The 25,407-nt window shown below is 36.8% G+C and overlaps 1 protein-coding gene across 1 annotated transcript in view; it reads right to left on the reverse strand.

Moving 5' to 3' along the window:
* Window positions 1-25,407, reverse strand: part of LOC107043161 (transmembrane protease serine 9) — an 80,124-nt gene that overhangs the window by 4,785 nt on the left and 49,932 nt on the right. The window contains exons 3-7 of the mRNA XM_029126469.1: window positions 21,035-21,326; window positions 14,987-15,595; window positions 14,066-14,167; window positions 11,643-11,863; window positions 10,090-10,429 (exon numbers count right to left, since the gene is read on the reverse strand). Of these exons, the coding sequence (XP_028982302.1) occupies window positions 10,090-10,429; window positions 11,643-11,863; window positions 14,066-14,167; window positions 14,987-15,595; window positions 21,035-21,326 (1,564 nt within the window). The remainder of the gene's footprint in view (window positions 1-10,089; window positions 10,430-11,642; window positions 11,864-14,065; window positions 14,168-14,986; window positions 15,596-21,034; window positions 21,327-25,407) is intronic.

Genomic DNA, 25,407 nt, shown 5'->3' on the forward strand with positions numbered 1-25,407 from the left:
TTTTTCAGGGAAAATCAAAATTTTCTGGTGGAGCCTGGAAGCGACTGTCCTCGGATCAGATCCGCAACCAGGCCAAAATTACCTGCTTTTTACGTGCTTTTTTTCTGCGCAAAAAAAAATTTTCTGCTACAATAATTTTTCCGGAAAATCGATTTTCATGATTGGAGCATCAAGTCAGGCGGCCACATTACCTAGATCAGATCGATGACTGCACTAAAGTCAAGAGCTTTTTAAGAGCTAATTTTCTGCGAAGAAAAAAAGGGGAAAAAATAATTTTTCCGGGAAAATCAAAATTTTCTGGTGGAGCCTGAAAGCGACTGTCCTCGGATCGGACCTGCAACCAGGCCAAAATTACCTGCTTTTTTATCAGATCGAGACAAAGCTCTTGACTTTAGTGCAGTCATCGATCTGATCTAGGTAATGCGGCCGCCTGACTTGATGCTCCAATCTTGAAAATCGATTTTCCGGAAAAACTATTGTAGCAGAAAATTTATTTGTTGTGCAGAAAAAAAGCACGTAAAAAGCAGGTAATTTTGGCCTGGTTGCGAGTCCGATCCGAGGAAAGTCGCTTCCAGGCTTCATCAGAAAATTTTGATTTTCCCGGAAAAATCTTTTTTTCCCCTTTTTTTCTTCGCAGAAAATTAGCTCTTAAAAAGCTTTTGACTTTAGTGCAGTCATCGATCTGATCTAGGTAATGTGGCCGCCTGACTTGATGCTCCAATCATGAAAATCGATTTTCCGGAAAAACTATTGTAGCAGAAAATTTATTTTTTGTGCAGAAAAAAAGCACGTAAAAAGCAGGTAATTTTGGCCTGGTTGCGGATCCGATCCGAGGACAGTCGCTTCCAGGCTCCACCAGAAAATTTTGATTTTCCCGGAAAAAATTTTTTTCCCCTTTTTTTCTTCGCAGAAAACTAGCACTTAAAAAGCTCTTGACTTTAGTGCAGTCATCGATCTGATCTAGGTAATGTGGCCGCCTGACTTGATGCTCCAATCATGAAAATCGATTTTCCGGAAAAACTATTGTAGCAGAAAATTTATTTTTTGTGCAGAAAAAAAGCACGTAAAAAGCAGGTAATTTTGGCCTGGTTGCGGGTCCGAACCGAGTACTCTGGCCGGCCAACTTTACGGTGCTCTAATAGGGGGCATTCACATAAAATGTGGATGACGCCCTCCTTATCGCCTCCGCACAGTCTGCAGTCTTCTTGTTCTGCAAGTTTCATCTTGAACAGATGAGCTCTGAGAGCTGTATGACCCGTAAGGAGCCCTACTGCTACCCTCAGATCCCCTCTGTGCAACTCCAGAAGCTTTCTGGTCCTAACTCTTAGTTGCCCTCTCATAAGCAGTTTCGCTTGTCTGCAGGTCGCAACTTTCTCCCAACGCCTGACATGATCCCGCTGGAAATGATCTTTAATAAGAGTTTTTCCCACTGCGAAGGGCATGCCAAGCAGGCCGTGTGAGGGCACCCTTTCTGTACCTTCCTTGGCCAGCTTATCTGTCTCTTCATTACCCAGAATCCCATGGTGACCTGGTACCCAAGTTACGGTGACCTGGTTGTTTTTACCCAGTATGACCAATGCCTGCATGCATTCCCAAACCACCTGTGACTCTGTAGGGGGTTTTTCCAGGGCGTGGATCGCCGCCTGGCTGTCACCGCAGATGAATATTTTCATCTTTTTTGTGTCTCTCGCGTTCAGATACTCTGCACACTTAAGTATGCCCAACATCTCTTCTTGAAAGACGGTTGAATGATGGCCCAGCGGAAAACTCTCTCCGAAGCCATCTTTCAGACGGTAGATGCCTGCCCCAAAACTTTCATTGAAGCCAGAGCCGTCCGTAAACCAGTAGTCCTCTCTTGGTCCTGGTTTACGTTTCGAGTCTAGCCACTCCTGTCTGGGTGGTATACTCGTTCTGAAAGTTTTCCTGATCTGATACTTCCTAGGAATCCTATCCGTCTTACCTATGAAGGGTCGATCATTGATTAGGCTAAGCCTTGTATGGCCTTGGCCCGTCATCTTCCATTCTAGTTGGCACCTTAGTCGGTATGCAGTTGTGGTAGCACAGCTCACAACCCTAAGGTCGAGGGGTCGGATACTGAATGCTATTTCTAGCGCCTCAGTAGGTGTCGATTTCATGGCTCCTGTTGCAGCCCTCAGGAAGGTACCCTGTAGGCTTTTCAACAGGTTCCTTATTTCCGTCTTACTCACCCTCGGCCACCAGACGACCGCAGTGTATAACAGTCTCACAAGTAGAACCATTTGGTAGAGCCAGAGCATCATTTTAGGATTGAGTCCCCATGTCCTGCCCACAGCTCTTCTGCATGCCCACATAGAGGCAAACACTTTATTTCTCTGTGTACATCTATGTTCTTTCCAGCTGAGTTTATTATCCAGGAGGACACCCAGATATTTCACTCTGCTGGTGTAGTTTATCTCCGAGCCATTTAGGTTCAGAGATTGGATCTTTTCCAGTTTATAATTTCTGATGAAAACCAGGACCGTTGTCTTGGCTGGATTTACCGATAGGCCAGTTTCCCTGCGCCAGTCCTCAATGATCAGGAAAGAGCCTTGACAATTTTATTTTGCATTGGTTCCATACTCAATAGTCGGAAAAACTATAATAAAATATCATCTAGATACCTAGATGATATGAAGCCTCCGATATCAATAAGATTCATGACCGGTCTCATGACGGTTGTTAAGCTAGAGGACTAGTCGAAATTCCAAATGGGAGATAGGAAAATTGGAAAAAATACCACCCATGTAAAAACAAAGGAACTTTTCATGCTCCACATGTACCGGGGCAGAAAATATAGGTCTTTCAATAAATTTCCATCCGTGAATATATCACAAAAGTATGAGTTTTGAAAGGGATTTCATGTCCTTCAATTGAAATTATGAGTTCTCATAAGTTTGTTTAACCTTTTAAGGTTAAAAGTTGACCATTTTTACTTATTTGGTTTACCAACAAAAAGTTACGAGACGAGCTGATCCTCATAGGATGCTGATCGTAATACAGATGTTTTAACTACCTCTATGATCACATACCTGTTTGTCTATACTTCAGGACTATCCCCTTCAGTTTAGAGATTTAAAATTCTGGAGGAATTACCGATTTGTAAGGGACAGAATTGAAGAGGATTTTATGACTCTTAAGTCTCTCCAGAATAAAACAATTATTAGAACAGTTTGATTTCCAATTGAGAAGTAAATGCTCAAGAATGGCTGTAGAGAATTTTGCCATTAGTTCTTGCTTTCCTGTAGAGAAATAACTCTGGAGACGCTGACGTTGATCGAGGATCGTTGGGACGATTAAGGAAATGCCTCCGTTTGGACCTGTTGTTCAACCTGAAGCATGCGAGTTTTTTGAACCGTTTGTTTTTCCCCTACGTCTCAGAACAAGCTCCTTTGAATCCAATGAATTTAGATTCTCCTGTAAAGGTGGATAAATCTCCAGACCTTGACATGATTTTGAAGATTTGTTTTAATCTTCTCAAGCTTCCCGAAGGAGGTGAAGCCATACAAAAATAAAACTGGAGCTGTAGCCTCAAGGGCATTCCAAATTTATTTTTTAAGACTAGAAGACATGCTAGTCTAAATGAATAAAAGTCATGAAGAATTTGAGATTTTATTTTCCTTGAACCACACAACTTCTGGAAAAGGACTAGATTCTCTAGTTTCTCTTCATAGAGCAGACTTCGAGCAGTTGCCCCTAATGCCACTAGGGCAGAACCTGCGTGTTTTGAGATGTATTCAAAAGTTTATCTCTATGGATTAACGGTTCTGTGGAGATAAAAGAAATCTCTGGATTCAGATTTGGTGGATATTTCCATAAATCTATTTAATTTCTGCCTCAATAAATTTGAGACAGGCCAGAAACTCCAATGAGCTTCAAGATCACTCTGAGAAGAGATCTCGGCATCATGAGATCGAATTCAGGCGAAATAGTAATTTGGAGGTTTGGAGCCTTGAATAATGCGTCAGGGGCAAATGCAACAATTGCAATTGTAGTTGACGACTTGGAGCCTTGCTTTAATGCGTCAGGCGTAGATGTAACTATCATAATAGTAGTTGAAGGCTTGGAGCCTTGGATCAATGCGTCAAGCGCAGATTTAACTATTGAACTAGTAGAACAAGCCTTGGAGCCTTGGGTGAATGCATCAGGCGCAGATGTGTCAAGCCCGCCAGGATCTGAGCTGTTGCTCCCACTGTCCTGGATGTCAGGGATGAAAGAATCATCTGACATATTAGTAAAAATCTCATTTTTAATTTCCTTATTCTCGATTATGTCTCTAGGACCAGAAGAACAAGGTAAAATGAAGCAAAATGACGCTGTGGGTCGTTCCACAAGGAATAAACTCGGCCTAAATAAGCCTTGGACGTTGATTGGTTGTCTCTAGGATCTGACCCGAGCGTCCAAACAGGCTGAGAGACATGAAAAACCGCTTACCTTCATTTCCAATCCATTATTTATCCAAGGAAAAGTCGATAATTTTCTAGATATTTAACACATTTATGTGTTTCCTCTGCTTACAGTCAACCATAATGATGAAAAAACTGTGTAAAAATGGAGAAAAATAGAATATTACAGCAAAACAAACTGGAAACTCTGAAAAGCGTGTGTTCCACTCGCGCAGACATGAAAACAATGATAAGATGGCGAGCCCTCACCGCCGAGGTGCCACAGCCAACTTTTTCTATGGTCTCTGAAGGCGTGTGGCTCCATGTAGCGGCAGGCGGGCTACTACAAGTTATTAAAATCTCGAAGACGAGGCTCGAATATAATCGAGTACATCACCGAGTATTATATTGAGTCTAGCGCTCTGTATATCGTCTCTATTTCGTTCAATTATCAATTAATTTCGAGTTAACTATCAATTATTTTGAGTCAATCATCAAGTTTAATTTCGAGAGAATCTCTAGTGCAGTGTAAAGACTATTATCAAATTGACATTGAGACATTCACTAATTCATGTATCCCTAAAATCAAGACGCGTAGCTTACGCCACAAATAAAGTACTTCACCAGTGTTTTTGTAATCCGCGTGTGTTTAATTTCACCCTTCCCATATCACGTGCCCCCAATTGGCCCTAATATTAGCCTCAATCTGTAATAAGCTCTTTAACGTTTTCTCACAACGTCACTCACAAGGAAACCGTTCCGAGTGTCCCTCACCAATTTCGATGAGCTTGAAATGTTATTCCCCATCAAAATCTAAGGTATACGTATTTTTTTTCTGCGGATAAAGATTTTTAGGGGGTGAAACTAAGCTCCGAAGTTGACAGGTTTTCAGGATCATTTGACTGTTTCACATATTGGCATTCAAAATTTTAGAACGAAACCAAATGCATGATAATCTTTAAGAAAAATGATGAAAAATGACGTTTGTTGCATTTGAATAGGGTCAATTCCAAAAAATGATAGGGGTGCAAATCCCAAAAAAATTTGTGAAAAAAAAAATAACGCTCGTATTTTAATAGTAGGAATGACTATTAAACGAGCGAGCGAACGTCGAAAATACGGGTTTTCGCTTTTTTCGAAAAGTGTTATAGGGGGTAAACCACCCTCGAATTTAACTTGATTCATTACCAGTTGAATGTTGAATTTCTTCTTGGACGATCACAATTCTTGAAGTAAGANCGGTTCTGTGGAGATAAAAGAAATCTCTGGATTCAGATTTGGTGGATATTTCCATAAATCTATTTAATTTCTGCCTCAATAAATTTGAGACAGGCCAGAAACTCCAATGAGCTTCAAGATCACTCTGAGAAGAGATCTCGGCATCATGAGATCGAATTCAGGCGAAATAGTAATTTGGAGGTTTGGAGCCTTGAATAATGCGTCAGGGGCAAATGCAACAATTGCAATTGTAGTTGACGACTTGGAGCCTTGCTTTAATGCGTCAGGCGTAGATGTAACTATCATAATAGTAGTTGAAGGCTTGGAGCCTTGGATCAATGCGTCAAGCGCAGATTTAACTATTGAACTAGTAGAACAAGCCTTGGAGCCTTGGGTGAATGCATCAGGCGCAGATGTGTCAAGCCCGCCAGGATCTGAGCTGTTGCTCCCACTGTCCTGGATGTCAGGGATGAAAGAATCATCTGACATATTAGTAAAAATCTCATTTTTAATTTCCTTATTCTCGATTATGTCTCTAGGACCAGAAGAACAAGGTAAAATGAAGCAAAATGACGCTGTGGGTCGTTCCACAAGGAATAAACTCGGCCTAAATAAGCCTTGGACGTTGATTGGTTGTCTCTAGGATCTGACCCGAGCGTCCAAACAGGCTGAGAGACATGAAAAACCGCTTACCTTCATTTCCAATCCATTATTTATCCAAGGAAAAGTCGATAATTTTCTAGATATTTAACACATTTATGTGTTTCCTCTGCTTACAGTCAACCATAATGATGAAAAAACTGTGTAAAAATGGAGAAAAATAGAATATTACAGCAAAACAAACTGGAAACTCTGAAAAGCGTGTGTTCCACTCGCGCAGACATGAAAACAATGATAAGATGGCGAGCCCTCACCGCCGAGGTGCCACAGCCAACTTTTTCTATGGTCTCTGAAGGCGTGTGGCTCCATGTAGCGGCAGGCGGGCTACTACAAGTTATTAAAATCTCGAAGACGAGGCTCGAATATAATCGAGTACATCACCGAGTATTATATTGAGTCTAGCGCTCTGTATATCGTCTCTATTTCGTTCAATTATCAATTAATTTCGAGTTAACTATCAATTATTTTGAGTCAATCATCAAGTTTAATTTCGAGAGAATCTCTAGTGCAGTGTAAAGACTATTATCAAATTGACATTGAGACATTCACTAATTCATGTATCCCTAAAATCAAGACGCGTAGCTTACGCCACAAATAAAGTACTTCACCAGTGTTTTTGTAATCCGCGTGTGTTTAATTTCACCCTTCCCATATCACGTGCCCCCAATTGGCCCTAATATTAGCCTCAATCTGTAATAAGCTCTTTAACGTTTTCTCACAACGTCACTCACAAGGAAACCGTTCCGAGTGTCCCTCACCAATTTCGATGAGCTTGAAATGTTATTCCCCATCAAAATCTAAGGTATACGTATTTTTTTTCTGCGGATAAAGATTTTTAGGGGGTGAAACTAAGCTCCGAAGTTGACAGGTTTTCAGGATCATTTGACTGTTTCACATATTGGCATTCAAAATTTTAGAACGAAACCAAATGCATGATAATCTTTAAGAAAAATGATGAAAAATGACGTTTGTTGCATTTGAATAGGGTCAATTCCAAAAAATGATAGGGGTGCAAATCCCAAAAAAATTTGTGAAAAAAAAAATAACGCTCGTATTTTAATAGTAGGAATGACTATTAAACGAGCGAGCGAACGTCGAAAATACGGGTTTTCGCTTTTTTCGAAAAGTGTTATAGGGGGTAAACCACCCTCGAATTTAACTTGATTCATTACCAGTTGAATGTTGAATTTCTTCTTGGACGATCACAATTCTTGAAGTAAGAAATGAATAATGGTGTTGGTTGGGTTCAAAAAGGGTGAAATGGGGGGGGGGGGGGGACAAAGTGGAACGCTGATGTAAAGTGGGATAACTGTCTTTTTGGGCCACAATATTGGTGCGAACTTTTTTTCGTATCTCGGATCGCTTACTCGCAAAATTATAATAAACGAAAACGTTGTAACTAATTTTCCCTATCATAAACCCTAAGAGTGTTAATTTATCATTAACGGCTAGATGTGGAGAAAAAATTTAAAGAAAAAATTATATGACTAATTTGATGAGGAATATTTTTAAGTTGATTCATTTCTGTCTGTCACCATCAAGTTTGTTGATCAATGCATCAGAGTGCGCCGACACCTCGCACAAATGCTGGCGCGGTCCGCTTTGCTCTTCCCCTGATAACTCTTGCTCTATCGTAATATGCGAAAAACGATACAAGACCAGATATGTGTATTACTGCATGTCAGCCGTCTTTGGTTTGAAGCATTTCTTCTTATCTGTAATCGTTTATGTGATATGATTATATAAATAATGAAATTATATATAACAATACCAATAACCGTAATATTTGTGTTTTACGACTTTGGATTAGTCTTAATTAACAGAGTTATTTTTGTATATTTTATTTTCGGGATTAAACCGCGGTGGGCGTATACTCTATCCAGACGTATTGTTCTCTGCTATCAGATCTTGACGATAAAAGTACGGTCAGTCTAATAAAAGAAAGCATAAAGAAAGCACTCTCGTGCCCAACCAGTGTTTTGTTGTGATTATCATCGTTAGTTCACTTTGACACTTTCGAAACACCAGATATGGAACTATTGTGTATATCGTGTATATCGTGAAAATTTAAATATAGTTAGAACGAGGACGGAAAAGTATTTTTGAGAGACATTTAGATAATTATTACACGCAGAAATGAGAGTCAATCCTATGAACGTTATTCAATTACTGCTGACAACATTTCAAGCGATGAATATTCCGGAATCACCTATAAATAATGAAAAAATCCAATTGAAAAATAGCATTGAGGAAGTGTTATCACATGCAATGAATGAGTATTCTGGCGTCGAAGTGACGGTGGAAAATTCGTTAAACTTTGAGGAACCTTACAAAAACTGGGACATGGAGATAGTCGAAGACAAAGAATACGCGGATAACCTTCATGAACCGCCGATAGACCCTGATACCTGTACTAAAGATGAATTTACATTTAAAGAATAATGTCATCAAGTTGCAATCTCTAACTGATAATCAATTGTCGTCACCACGATATGTCAATCTCTTCAAATATGCTTTGTACAGAAGCGGTTACGTAGAAACCAAACCAGATGAATTTGAAAATCCCGTCCATTTTGCCTTCGGTGAATCTTGCAATTCGCATTCCGAAATACCGGGATGTACGAATATTATTATTATACTATACTATTATTATACTTATACTATTATTCGTTGTTCTTGGTGCAAGAAATTATTATGTTTCAAACACTTCTTCGACGACTATCATTATTCCAAAAAATATAATGAATAAATAAATGAGGAAAATTATAACAAAAACTCAAAATATGATTTTCTTAGCGCCTTACGATAGGAAAAATAAGGAAACGTATGAATAATGATGACGTCGTGGGGGTGCAGTGAAGGAAGAATAGAAAAAAAGCAATGATAATGGAATTGTCAGATCATTATATTGCTAGGTATGTAAAAATATAAATAAAAGTGATATTCTGAATGAATACTCTTCAACATCCCTCTATCCTTTTTATGAATTTAGAAGAAGGGCTGTACTGGGCTGCACTGTATTCATTCCTCCAAAAAAAAACAGTAATCCGCAGAGGCTGCTCCAGTTCTTCTTACAATTCTCACCTGAATCATGAGGAAGTATTTATTGCAAAACATTTGTATATTTCAACTCTAATAATTATTTTGTCATTCACTCTTTCTAAACAAGACCGACGAGATTCTCCACCACACATATTGGAAATTGTCTTCTTGCGAGAAGACATCCAATATTCAACTGGTAATGTGTTGAGTTAAATTCGAGGATGGTTTATCCCCCTACACCCATTCTTTCGAAAAAATGCAAAAACCTGTATTTTTTACTTTTACTTGCTCGTTTGATAGCCATTCATACTATTGAAATACGAGCGTTATTTTTTTTCACAAGATTTTTTTCGATTTGAACCTCTATCATTTTTTGGAATTGACCCTATTCAAATGCAACAAACGCCATTTTTCATCATTTTTCTTATAGATTATCATGCATTTGGTTTTATTCTAAAATTTTGAATGCCAATATATGAAACAGTCAAATGGTTCTGAAAACCTGTCAACTTCGGAGATGGGTTTCACCCCCTAAAAGTCTTTATCTGCAGAAAAAAAAATACGTATACCTTAGATTTTGATGGAGAATAACATATTTCAAGCTCATCGAAATCGGTGAGGGACACTCGGGAAGAAAATACACAATTAGTAGAAATTGAATGTTCTACTTAAATCGTTTCACTAATCGTAGCTAATTCTCAGAATTACAAATATTTGTTTTCCGAAAATTCTTGGTTAAATATTTCACATTATTCTAATTATCACACACCTGCAGAAAACTGGGTGACGCAGTGTGCAGCAGTCAAAATATAGCGATTGTTAATCACAGACCCGCCACATCGAAATTCTATGTAATTATTGTAGACTTTGTAAGCGATGAGAGCCATCCAGGGATAATCGAACACTCCAGTTTTGTTACCACCTATTATTTTTTCCTCGGTCACTGGACCGCAAATATCCTGATCCAAGAGCCGGAGATTTGGATGAGTTGTTACGTCTGGAGGTAAATCATGGGTATCTGGGTGAGAGGGTGCAATTGTTGCTTCAGTTATAACAGGCATTATAGGTGTGGCTACCAATGACGACTTTGGTCGATTCTCCACACTTGTCTAATTAAAAAAACGTTCTATCAATATTTTTCGTATTATATGCGAAGTTCAGCGAAATTCTATCAGAACCCTCGTGGAAATTCGTCGACAGATTCTGACAAATTTTGAGAGAAAATGTCAAAAATTGTCATAAAATGAGAAATTTCTCAAATTTTTGTCATAAAATGACAGAATTTGACATAAAATGACAAATTTTGTCCGATCATATTTCGCCGGACAAATGTCATATTATGTCAAGTTGATAAAATGTCATAAAATGTCAGAATATGTCAAATAATGTCATAATCGGACATATTATGTCATATTGTGACAGATTCTGTCAGAGATAATATGTCATATTTTGTCATATTATGACATTTTCTGACAAACATCCGGGTTGGGAATATTCTCAGAAAATGTCAGAATATGTCAAATAATGTCATAATTGGACATATTATGTTGAAATCTGACATAATTTCTCATTAAATGTCATAAAGGGTCAGAAAATGATAAAATATGACATATTCTGTCAAATTCAAGTGAAAAAATCCCAAAAATTGTCAAAAACGGAGAAATGATGACAGATTCTGTTAAAATCGAAGGCAAAAAATGTCAAAATCTGTCATAAATGGAGAAATTATGACAGATTCGGACAAAATATGATAAAGAATGACATTCTACTTTCTTATTTGCCTGAATAATCTGTCAGAATTTGTCATATCATGTAAGAAAAAGTCATAATCTGACATATTATGGCGAAAAATGACATAATCTGACATGTTATGACAAAAAATGACATTAAATGTAAAAAAAGGGACAGCGAACGGTCTGAGCAGTTGACATATTATGACATATTATGACAAATTCTGTCAAAATTTGTCAGATTCTGAGATATTTATCGAAGAAATTATGACATATTCTGACCAATTTGTTCCAAATCGCGGTCATTTTATGTCATTTTCTGACATCACAGATTCTGACATATTAGTACAAATTCTGACATAATATGACATTTTCTGATATATTTTCTACGAAAATTTTTTTCAGAATATGATAGAATTTGACATTTTCTGTCAAAATTTGTCAGAATCTATCGACGAATTTCCACGAGGGAAGACCGTAGTTACGGACATTTTGACAAACAAGAACAACAGGTGAAACATCAAATTCTAGATTGTTTTCTTTAGTTCTCAACCACTTTATGACCAAATCAATGTTGAACATTTCGACTTACCCAAGAAGGACAACAGACTTTAAACTCCCGCCCCTGTGGCCCTTCAAGTCCGCAACGAGATTTCCTCAGCAAGTCTACATCCTCCTTCGTGGGATGTCCAGGTAAGTTCAGAGAACGTATCAGCATATGACACCTCTTAACATTGATACAAGTCCCGGATTTTCCATTAGGAGTTCTACAATCATCTCCATCAGGAAATATTACTGCGCCTTCATTATGGTCTAAATTCCCAAAGGCAAATGTGAACGTGAGAATAAATAGAAATAAAGCAAAAAAATACTTTTCGCCTCTTTATAATTAAATAATTATATATATTAAGGTGATTCCCCGACAAAATTTCTAAAAAAGCCGAAAATTTTCGAAAATCATAATTGACGGGGAATGCTCTTATTCTACTGCGCCATGCCCCGATGATGTTTCCGAATCGTCAACACTATCCGATGAATATCTATAAGAGGGCTTTCATTTTCTCCATTTTTAATTTTTTAGAAAATGGAATGATCATTATCGTCACAGGGATTCTTTATAGATTACTTGATTTTTAGAAATTTCACGTCGGTCTCTTCTAAGGGGAAGACGACTATGAATTTTTGTCGGTAAAACAACATCTACGGACTAAGTGACGAAAATACTCAATCGAAACAAATGCCGCATTCGGTAGAAAGTTTTATTGGATTTCTATTGTTTTTAAAAAATTCAGCAGCTTTTATATCTATTTTTTTCAATAGCAAAAAAAAATTTTTTATCACTTGTAATACCACAAGAGCTCCAAAATTATCGGGTATTTTCCGATGGGTTCGTTTGTATGCAGAGAACCTTGAGGAAAATGCCCGATTAATTTTTAAGCTCGTGTGGTATTCGGGGGATTATTTTTCCAATCCAAATGTCGGGCAATATAATTGGACCATGAGACGAAACTCACAATTGAGAAACGAAAATTGTATAATTAACACTCACTTCGAATAAAAATCCTCGGATTACCACAATGGAATTCAATCTGTCAGTTTGACGAGGGGTTAATTCGACTGCATGATCTTTTGTTTTTTAATATAGCAACTACCAGAGAAAATTATCAAAAAATTATCAGTTGAAAACCCTGTAGCTTTTACCACGTGATGTCGAATGGGCCAATTATATTGCCCGATTTTTGGGTTGGAAAAATAATCAGCAGAATTTCGTTTTTTCACATAATTTATTCTATCCATAGCGAGAATTTTTGTCGAGAAATTCCTGTAGAAAACATTTCAATAGAGTAAATGGTATAGAAAGATTAAATTCTATTGTTCTTTTCTACAAAGTAGTTTCTATTAACCACTTTCTTGAAAAAAAAAAATACAGAAAGGTACGGAATTTTTTAATACAATTGGCGGAAAACTAATAGAAGTTCAAAAGAATTTTCTAGTGAATGCACTAACTTTCTATGAAATTGTTTCGTGCATGAGACAACGTTGTTTTCCACCGAAATTTAAAAAAATGTACAGAAAAACAATTAGGAGTCACTTTTTTGATATTCGAAATCTCAATTAGTATAAATGTTCTGAGACTCGAATTCTTTTGTATGTTCAATGATTTTTTGTATATAAAAAAAAATTTTAATTAAAAACTTAGAAGTCCAATATTATAAAAGCGTCTCGTGATTGTTTTTCTCCACATATTTCGGAGAACTGGGGAAAAACAGAAATTCTCCATCTCAAAAATTCAGTACATCGAGAGAAAAACAAATACGTTCTCAAACAAGTCTTGTTTGGGCCAAAAAAATCGCTAGTTGAAAATTGCCAAAAAAGAAGTTGTTTGCTTCGAATTTGGAAGGGATAATTGCTCTGCTTTCGACAAAAATGAAATATTTGGCTGAAGTGGCGCAGAATTCACATGAGACGGTGTTTTTTCAGAATGAAAGAATCTGATATACAGGAAAATTTATCAAGAAATATTTTGTCGCTAAATTACAAGATTGGTGTCATATAATTATTATTGTTCCATTTAAGGATTCATTTCTTATCTATAACTACTAGATAGACTAAACGCTTAACTACTATTCCTTGTTTTGCATAAAACAAACATTTTCGCAAGCAAAATACGTACGGGAGTATCGAATAACAAAGGAGTAGTGCTGGAACTGATATTTCTTGTGTGCACAGAGAATGTTTTTTTTTTAACTATTAAATTTATTGTTACGGCAAAATTTTTTCATCTCGGCGCATGTCAGGCACAAAAAAATAATTTTTTGATAATTTTCTAAAACCTATTTTCTTGGCACAAGTAAGACTTATTTGAGAACTCTGTCGTTTTTCTCTCAGTATACACTGTTTTTCATTGTAACTATCAGTTTTTACACATATGGAACATATGGAGATTTTCACTTCAATAACCCGTAATGTTCAAAACTCATAATCTTCTCTCCTTAGTCAAATGATGAGGGTCACCTGTAGTTACTTTCACTGCATTTATCATCACAAGTACCACAATCACAGAAAAAATCATTTTTAATTGAAAATTTTTTGCATGCCAGGGGAGACGAAGAGTTCAACTTCATTCACGTGGATTATTAATCCGTAGTATAGTGTAAAAACGATTACAAACGATTTCTAACTATCATCTCTTTTACTTGATCTATACGTCTGTTTTTATCTTCCTGTCGTCACTATGTGAATGAAGAAATATATATAAAGTCAGGACTCATCCTGCTACGTACTGAAGTAATAGAATCCGTACATTTTTCCTTGCTGTCCGACCTTGTTGTTTCTCTCACTTTCACTAGGAAACAATTTTTTTATTGAGGATAGCGCGAATTTTTCCTCATTGCCGATGATTAATTGGAGGAAGTGGGGAGATAATTTATGGAAGCGAGATTTCCAGGAAGAAATGCAAAAAGTCAAGTGAAATAATCATTAATCTGCGTGATCAATGAGTCCAACATGCATTTTTGTTCAGTAGGAGATCTAAAGATGGAGAGATTTAAGAATGAATTTCAAGAGATATTGCCTATGCAAAATTTTATAATCTTCAAAACAAACTCTCTCTGCTAAAAAGTTTTTCTGCATCGATTCCCTTCGAAACAATCTATAAATCCATATTAGCATATTTTTCTCAATTGAATATTAATAAATCATTCATTGAATCGCAATAAATTTCTTTATTTTATGGAAAAAAAGGATGAGTAAAGGTACATTTCAATAGAAATACAATCACTGATTTGAATCTCCTTGAAATACAACAGAAAAACAAACAAAAATCGGTGTCAAAATACAAAATTGGATATTGTAGCCTGAATATTCACATGATGGATCATCACACTCCACTAATAATTAATCTATTTATAAACAGAATTATTCATTCCCTCAAACGATCAAGAATCCAGTCAGTGTAATAGGCAAGTCTGGTGTAGACCCCAGGATAGCCCTCAATCCCACAGTTCTTAGTTCCAAAGCTGACGATTCCATACTGCACAAATCTCACATTAGTCTTATTGTAGATGGAAGGTGCTTGAAGAGGGCCGCCACTATCCCCAAGGCATGAATCTTTATGGTCAGTACCTCCAGCACACAATTGCTTGTACCAGATCACTATGTTTTTCTTGTACGCCTTTGCACATTCCTCATTAGAGACTAGGGCGAGCTTCACCTGGAGGAGGTCTTGACTCCTGGGGCCATTTTCTGTCGCTCCCCATCCCGTCACGATTACCTTCTTCTGATGATGCGTAGCTGCATCACCGATGGGAAGACAAATTGGTCTTGCATTTATTGGACGAAAATCTATGGATGAATCCACTCTTATCAGTCCTATGTCATCCTGTAGAACCGATTTCGTAAATCCTGAGTAGAAGTGGACCTCTTCGATTCCAAAGTCTTGGTAACGCTCGGCACAGTCAGTTTCTAGACCATCCAGGTCTTTATTACAGTCTCTTTCGGTCCGTAAATCGTGCTCTCCAACCCGTACACCGATCAGAGTCAAAGCTGAAAGAAAAAATAAACAAGTGGGAAATTGCTTTTTTATTGCGTATAGTATAGTTATTTTTGCTAATAAATTAGCAATATGCTTCCGAATTGTCATTTTGCATATTCTCCTCTTCTAATATATATAATTAATGGTTTATTTTACTTTCCCAAATTGAATGAGTTCCTTTTTGACTAATTGTGTCCGATTTTTAATTATTTAGTCTGCAGAAAAGATGTGCATTTGACAGTATCATTCAAATATTAATTACAGCGTGCAGTACGGAAGGTTTCTCCAATGATATCCTTCGTTCAAATACCCAGGAATTCAATTTGATTAAATACATTGTCGTAAATGATGAAGTTGATGAACAATACGTTCAGCAGTTGAGATTAAATATTTTTCGATCAAAGCAATTTTTCCAAAGAGAATTGAGATTCTGGTCTGATCTGGTAATTTTGAAGGCATTAATAACAGTAGGGGAGACCGGGGCAAAGTGGAACGGTGTGGCAAAGTGGAACGGCGGGGCAAAGTGGAACGGCGGGACAAAGTGGAACGGCGGGGCAAAGTGGAACGCGGGGCAAAGTGGAACGGTAGCAAATTTTGTTCTTGAGAGGTCAAACACGCTTAAGGGTCAAAGTGGGAAGTAATCGGAAGGACCAAGAGTTGTTGAGGGTCAAATAAAAAAAATCACTACGACTTGTAACCATATTTCGAGTAAGAAGTCTTAAATTAAAAACCGTTGGTTTCTTGAGGGGGTACCAAGATGAAACAGGAATCTCCAGTTGATAAGAATATTGAAGCGACTCTTAGTATATTATGAAGTATTTAAAATAGTAAAGAAAATTTTGAGGCTCAACCCATTTTGCTCCTTACGTGGAGGTGAAACCTCGTGTTTTGAGGTTTTGGCTTTTAAATGCTCCTCGCACCACGATTTTCATTCCACTTGAACTGTTTCTTTTCAATGTTCGTTAGATTCCATAGAATGAAACTATTTTTTTTTTTCAATTCAGTAACGAAGCGGTAAAACCGTTTAAGGATCTGTATCAAACTACAAGTATCTTATAGTTTGATATAGACCACAGTATAGATTCAACAATATTCAATCATCACATTTGTCAATTAAATCGCATTACAAAAATTTCAGAAAAATCATGGATATTCATTGTCATTCAAATTATAATTGTGTAGGGAATTATCATTTTTTTTAAACATTCCCTTCTTATAAATAATTAATTGAAATTGTTTAAACTTTGAGATACCTTATTTTTTTAGGCATGGAATCGATATCTGGTAACATTCTGAATATGAGTAAATTTTTTGCCTTTCCGAACAAATTATTTTTATCGTGGAAAATTGACTGTTTATAAATTATTTTTAAAAAATGCTCGTAATTTTCAAAAATTTCAATTTTTCAATTGTTTTATGAATTCCTCCAAAATTAAACTTTCTAATTTTTTTTCACATTTTGAAAATATTTTCTGACGGTTCAATATCGAGATTCAAATTCAGACCTTCACATTTTAAATAATAATATCATTGCAAAATGTCCGGAAACTTGGGGTCGAATGGAGCTAAAATTAAAGCTTTGATATTCGACGACAAAAGTAGAAAAGCATTTCACTGAACAAAAAATAGCCAAAACGCTTGGACATCCTTGATTTGACTAGTCCTTCACCTGAGTTTTTGAGGAATATTTCAGAATCTAAGGGAAATAGCCAAATTTTTGTAATAACCTTTTTTGTAACTCGAATGACAATTATGGTACAAGGAACATTTTGAAGCCACATACCTGGAAAACTATGTTCTACCTCGACGTATGGGGCAAAATGGTTTGTGCCCAAAATTTTCGTTACTTTTTAGGAATTTCTTAATCTATACAGACTCGCTCAACGACTATCCTTATCAACCGAGGACTTCCAAATTCCACCTGGGTTCAAAGTTTCACCCTGCCTTAAGGGGATATACACCACTGTTTGACCCTCAGAAACGTTTGACCCTTCATCTTTTTTCGACTAATAAAGTTAAGAAAAAAGTTATCCAAAATTCGCTTTAAATTCGTTTTGCTATCATTCCACTTTGCCCCGCGTTTCACTTTTCCCCGCCGTTCCACTTTGCCCCACCGTTCCCCCGGCGCGTAATTTTAATTCTCTTAGAATTCTTTAATGCCTAAAGGAGGTTAGGCGGTGTATGAGGTGAATTTGAGAGTGAATTTCTGTGGTTCCCGGTAGCTTAGTCGGTAAGAGTGCCCGGCGCGTATCTGGGAGACCCGGGTTCGATTCCCGGCTAGGTGAAGCGGAAATTTTGTCTCTCTAAATTCTAATTCTCTTAGAATTTTTGTTTTCCACTTTGCCCCCGTCTCCCCTAGCAGAATTATGTCCCATAATTTTTAATCAAAATCCAAGTTATTCAATGACAGTGGAGTGTTCATTATGTGGTGATAGAGGAATTGATGAAATTATAATAGAACCCGGTTTCGAAAAAATATGTCATTATGGTCATCTTTATTGCCAACATTTTCAAGAAATATTAGATACGACCATACATGAAATTTTCAATAGAGTTAATATTGGATGTACGCAATGTATCACGAAGCGTACTTTCATAACCATCCTTTTATCAATTGTCCATCGGATTCTAAGTTTTGAGTTCCAATACATGACTTCACGAAAACATTGAACGTAAACAATGATCTATATATTCTAGCCGGAATTGTAAATTTTCACGACCCAGAAATCGTTAACGAAAATAGCTTTGGACATTATACAGCATGCATTGTAAAAGGAGAGGAATGGATTATTGCAGATGATTTATCTCCTCAGAGAATTGTCGAAGTATCGTCATCCCATCAAATAAATCCTCATTTATGCATATATACGTAAAATGAAGAGTCACGGCACAGCCGAATTTTTGTACAGCTTATATACATAATAGAGGTAATACTTCTGAAGAATTGTATTATGAGATATATAGATGTTGGGTTCTATGACAACGAACTGAGTGAATTGGAATACCATGTCTATTTGGAAGAACAAAAAAGTATCCCTTGAAAAAATTAATATTTAATCTTCAATCGTAAATGGATTAGAATGATTAAAATGAAAGAAGTAAGAATTGGTAATGACTTTCATAAAGAATATTTCAGATCAACTTCTTCAGTATAACATAATTCAACTCTCTGACGAGAAAGGTTCACTACCGCACACAAAGCTAAAGCACGGTAACTGGTACCCCCACTCCTTCTTATACCGTCAGGGATTGGTAGGACTTCCTCGTCAGAGGGTTGATTTTCTAAATTCGACAGGCATCAATGGTGGAAAATCTACGTTCTGCTTTTCAAAACTGATATTTTAGTTACTCATAACAGCTTTGCATGGATCCTCTCTTATAAAGCTCAATTTTCTCCAGATAATTAAATATGTATTCATACCACCAATTTATTCAATTTATGTGAGGTCGAAATAATTCTCTTCAATAATAATTTAATCAATTCAACCCCTTTTCTTTCATTCAAATTATCAATGGCAGCGCATTTTCAACAATTATGGAAAATGACGAACTTTCAAGCGACGGCAGTGGCTGTGTGGTTAGAGTGTAGGGTTGGCATATCGGGGACCCAAGTTCAATTCCCGGTTGGGTGGGCCAAAATTTGCGACACTCTAAATCTCACGGTTTTACTATTGAGGGAGTCGACACTCGATCGTTTTACTATGGAGAGTCTCGCAAGATTTTTCCTACAAAATCGATACGGGAGCTGGGGGGATGGGAAGAAAATTCATGGAAATCTGAGAGAGAAGGGAAATTTTTTCCGAAAACTTTCGAATGCTCTTAGAATAATATCTAAAATTCGATTATTAATCAAATGAAAGAATGATGCAATCTATTTGATCTTTAAATTTCGATGAAATGTTATCAGAACAATTTCATTTGTACATAATTGAATGAATTTTAAACACCACATGTGAGAAAACCCATCAGAAAGCTCACTTTCAGGGAAATTTATGAAAAATGAGAAATTTTCAAAAATCATCATAAAAATCAGATCAACCAAGATAGCTATTGTCATCATCTTTTAACTGCGACATAATAGGATTGAAACGAACATTTTAAGCTATGATTGAATTCATTTGGAGCATAATATTTGAAGATATCCCCGGAATTCTGATTTTCAAAAAATACAAAATTTTTTCAATTTTCAGATAAATCAAAAGAACGATTATGGCTATCACCTTCCTCTTCGAACTCGGTCACACGGACACACAAACAAATTTTTTGAGCCATCATTCAATGAATTTAAAACATTTTTTTTAGTTATCGTGTTACAGCCGATTTTTGAAAAAATTCAAAAATTGAAAAAAGAATGAATTAATTTAATTTTTATTAACGGCGATGGATAGAGCTCAACAATACTTACATTAAAAAAAAAAGATTCAATTCTATCGATTCATTAGCGAGAAATTGAAAAAAAAGTTTGAAAAAATTAGTTACATCCATACACACATACGTACAGACGACGTCTAAAAATGCATTTTCGGACTTTCTGGATCATAATAAGTCGATATAACACAAAAAATCGAAAACTTTTTCTTGAACGATTACAATGCTTCCATTCGGTATGAAGAAATCGGGATCTGGGAGTTCAGATTGTTATCGTTATTCATAATTTCGGGATTATCTTCATGATGAGGGAAGAATGTAAAGGGACCCCGATTCGAAAAAGTTGTCTTAGCATTTTATCGGCATACGTTTAAGACCACCACAGCATTTTCTTAATAACCTGACCTATTACATACAATGGAGTCCCTTTATTTTTTGACACAAGTGGTGTTTCGTATTAAGACATGATATACATATTGAATTCTACAAAATTGTAATTGCAATTGAAATGGTAATTTGCAATTTCACATCCCAGCAAACAGTATGTCGACAAATTGTCGGTGTCCTGTTAAATTTTAGATGGCACTGGCAAAATTGGTTTCTGGGATTGTGCAATCCAAACTTATAAATGTTCAATTTTCTGTGCGCAATTTGACAGGTATAAATTGAATATTTAGAATTGAAGAAAAACCGGATCCACCGATGCGGGTGCGCATTTGATGAATTTTGCATTTTTCTTGAAATGCATATAGTTGAATTATTATAATAAATTAGCTATTTACAAGTTTGAATTGTACAATCTCTCGATATTTATATCTTGTAATTAAAATGTGAGAATTACAAAATCTATACTAAATTTTTTCGATTTGAAACCGTGTAGATTTTATCATGTGACGGCGAATGCCACTCTTCCATTGACCAATATTTCGATAGGGAAAATAATCATGCTTAATTAAAATGTGAATAAATATTCCACGTTTTACTTCACCTGTTTTCGCAATTTTAACTAATTTCCTGATTTGACGGCATTTATTGGTTTTCAAAAAATTAATCAACTGTCAGTCATTCTGATGATCACAAACCTGACGGAAGCTGGGTGACACAATGGGCAGCAGTCAGAATGTAACGATTGTTAATCACAGACCCGCCACATCTGAATTCTATTTGCTTGTTGTTGATTTTATAAGCGATGAGGGCCATCCACGGGTAATCGAATACCCCAGTTTTGTTACCTCCTATTATTCTCTGTTCTGTCACTGGACCACAGACATTGTGGTCGAGGAGCCTAAGATTCGGATGAGCCGTTACGTCTGGAGGAGACTGTGGAGTCTGCGAGGGAATGAGAGGTGTTGTAGACAGAGTATCAAATGTTACCTAAGGAAAGAAGTACACAAAAATAATTTTGCAGGAATAATGTAACAATAAAAATGCGGAGAATAATAATTCCACCATAATTTTCATTTAATAATTGGATTTAGCGACCAAAAATATTCACACATACATTTATGTATATAAGACGAGGGGCTATTCACAGGCGTAATCGTGGTGTCACTCGCTGATGTAATCAATTGTAATCCCAGTGAAATCAATGTAATCATTGTAATCACATGATGACCATATTTGTAATCAAGTTTTCGTAATCAAGTGGTAATCATGTGTAATCAGTGTAATCTTTCGTAGTTGCTCCTAGTGAGGCCATGAATTTTATTTTTGAATTTTCGAGCGTGTCATTTCTGCCGACGGTTAATCTCAGAGATCTCTGAATAAATTTTTCTTGAAATCCCAGATTTCTTCTTATTCTGGAGAACCAACGACTGAATTATCTGCTGGTAAGTTTCATTCTCCATCAATGGTAGATATTTAGTAAATTTATTTTGCTGATAACACTTATAAATGCCCAAATTTTTAGATGGAGTGATGGAGACTGCATTCCTCTGTTCTAATCTTCGCCCCTCCTTCCTCATTTCTTTGCAGATTCTAATAATTAATTATTCCATCAATTCATATTTAATAAGAGGCCATTTTTTGGCATTTCAATGATTACCAATGTTTGGTAATCACAGAATGTAATCGATGAAATAATTTGTAATCATGTAATCACATTCTGTGCTCTTGGCAATCACGGTTATCACATAGGCAATAATAATCAGTGTAATCAGTCCCGTAATCTTGGGTAATCGATTATATTTTGTAATCGCAGTGTCACCCAATTCGCCTGTGAATAGCCCCTCGATATAAGAACGTCGTAAATTATGGGACGGGTGTATGCTTATTGTTTTGGTCGAGTTCTTGCTAAATATTACAATAGTTTTTATTTTGTAGTTTTTCTTCCATTCTACAAAAGAGGCCCCGAGAAAAAACATCAATATTTTCCCTAAATCCAGAGATATTCATGGAAAATGACACTTCTCAGAATGGAATAGACTTGGACCGGTTAACCACTTTATAACTGAAGTTATTTTGCATCTAATGCCATTGAAGTGAATTGATGTAAATTATTTTCGTCAAAAACAATTTTATTGAAACATTTTTTGTCAGAAACTTTTTTTCCGGAGTGTCTCTGCTCAATTGTATCGTCATGAAGCCCCCAACTAAAAAAGTTTAGAGTTATTGATCAAATCATCTTTTTTGTAGAAATTTCCATTCATTTCAAAAAACATTTTTATATATTATGGGCCGGTAACCAGAGTTACGAAGAAGAGGAGACGGAGGTACAGGATTAGGTCCAGGCTCGAATACGAAGATCTTTGCACTTTTTTATGCAGATGAAATCGGAGAGAGTGGAGAAGAATCACAAAAGATGCTGAACAAAGTCGAAAAATGGTCAGACTCACATTCATGGAGGTAAGCGTAGAAAAGACAAAAATTATGGTTTTCAGAAACAGGGGCAAGAGGAAAGGAGAAAATTGGCTATGTAAAAATACAGAAATTGAAGTCGTCAAAGAGTTTAAATATCTTGGATTTTAGTTCATTTAAAGATGTAACAAACATTCAGAAAAGGCGGCTAGGAAAACAGCAATTGATTAATAAATTATGGGGAAAAACAAGAAGGGCAGGACTAACGAACTTGAAGAGAAGGATCTACTTCATGGACACAACGGTGAAGGCGGCGGCTATATACGGAGTAGAGATAAGTAGGTATGCTAAGCGGGTTCTGTATAGTAGTTCGCCAAATCGCCACCAGATGCGCCATAAGGCGTGGAAGGTTCTGGAATGGTGGCGCCACCGTCGCGGAATTTTCTAGATGGATGACGTCATCGATGAGTCACCTCATCAACTCGGGGGTGTGGTGAGGGTATTTTGTGAGTCCTGTTGGGACTTGTATGGAATATGATACTAGTGGCGGCGCCACCGTCATGGAATTTTCTAGACGGATGACGTCATCGATGACTCATCGACTCGCGTGGTGGGGGAATCCCTCTAAAACCTGTTGGGACTTGTATGAAATATGATGACGTGTTGAAACTTGCATGAAATCGGATATTGGCGCCACCGTCGCAGAAATGTCGAGATGAATGACGTCTTCGATGAGTCACTCGGGCTGATGACTTATTTACTTGCATGGTAGGGGAATTCCCCGTAAGTCCTAAACATGTGCAAATATTTAACAACATTTGCAAACATTTTGTAAACATTTGCGAAAATTCTGCAAACATTTTGCAAACATTTGACAACATTTGCAAACATTTGGCAACATTTACAAACATTTGACAACATTTGCAAACATTCTGCAACCATTTGCAAATATTCTGCAAACATTTGCAAACATTGGACAACATTTAGAAACATGTGAAAACAATGATTGAATATTTTCAAGATGAATAGTATCGGTGAGTCACTCGGAGTGACAACTGATCGATGTGTGAGGTGGAGGTTTCCCGTAAGTCCTGTTGAGACTTGTACATTCGAGAAGGATGACGTTATCGCGGTGGAGTTCCCCCTTAGTCCTGTTGGGACTTGTGTGAAATACATTGACCGGTCAAAACTTGCATGAAATTGGATATTGGCGCCACAATCGCGGAACTTTCAAGATGGATGACGTAATCGATGAGTCATCGGTTCGTGGGGTGGGGGTGTCGGTTGAGTCCTGTTGAGACTTGCATGAAATAGGATACTCGATTGGTCTCAAATATTCTCGACTAGCGAACGGGCGCTTCGCGCTCGTCGCTAGATTATATTATATTATATTAAGGCCCGGGTGTATTATCTTTTCAACATTATCTCGATGTTTTTTTTCATCTTTCGTCATCTGAAACTGTTAATTAAGTCCTGCATCATGCAGAAGTTTTGAAAAATTATGAATGAATAATTTTAAAAAAAGTAGAAAAAATTCGTACTTTTTTCAAAGAGCATTTTAAATTTATATTCAGAATAAGTTGAATAACAAAAAATTGAAAAATGTATCTGATTTATGGTAACAAATGGCGGCCTGTCACCCAATATCATGCAGGGAGAAAACTGATTTCGTAAATCTTTTCCAACACTGCACAGAGACATTTATTACGGAAAAGGCTCTTTAAAAAAACTTGTAATATTTTCGAGAATTTTTTAATCACACTTTCATCACATAAAAATGGCAGATGACTATATATCACTGTTTTAAAAATTGAGATACCTAGCTGTCACTTCCCATGAGGAGTTAGTGTTTTGTTATCCACCCTGGAAAATGACAGCTAATAGATAATTTTCCACAGCGAATCAGATATTTGTAATTTCCACTTTTTTCAACTCATTCTGAATCTTAATTAAAAACGCTCTTTGAAAGAGTTCAGAATTTTTTCTTTTTTTTATCATCCCTGGTGATCCAGGAGCCACGGTACTTGCGTGGCTGTTGCGTGGCTAATAGGATTGTCATTTTCTGGAGCTAAAAAGGAGGAAATGATATCTGAAAACACAATAAACGTGGATAGACGAATTATTAGTTTATATTTGCACTGTATATAACATTGTTTTCTATCAATTGATTGAAATTAATGTGAGTGTATATAATGATAAAACAAGACCCGTAGGGGGAATGCCGGGAGATGGCGGCAGTGTCGATATCCCAACGGGGTCGGTCAAGTAGACAGGATTCGCAGCCAGAATAAATGAGACCCCAACAGAGGTGGGGCGCCACGGTCGATTCTAACGGCTGGGCGAGCTGCCTGTGCCGGTAACTCGGCAGTAGGGCCAGAAGAAGAATATCCATGGATTTTGGAGTGGAGGACAAGCATATGAGTGGGAATTACGTAGAGTGGGGGTATCCTGGGCAGGGAAAACATCTGCTAGAAGCCCTATAGCAGTCCCGCTGTCACAGGGGTAGGTTCGAAGGGGGGTTTACGTCCTCCTTGTCCTCAATGTTTACTTTATCTTTTTCCGTTGATTCATTCGCCCGCTAATTAATATTAAGGGATGAGACGAAGACTTTTCGATGGAGAATTAGATTCCCCATTTATCCCCCGTTTCATCCCTTAAT

The sequence above is a fragment of the Diachasma alloeum genome, unplaced genomic scaffold (assembly GCF_001412515.2).
Source record: "Diachasma alloeum isolate Michigan unplaced genomic scaffold, Dall2.0 Dall_scaffold_00550, whole genome shotgun sequence".
NCBI lineage: Eukaryota > Metazoa > Arthropoda > Insecta > Hymenoptera > Braconidae > Diachasma > Diachasma alloeum.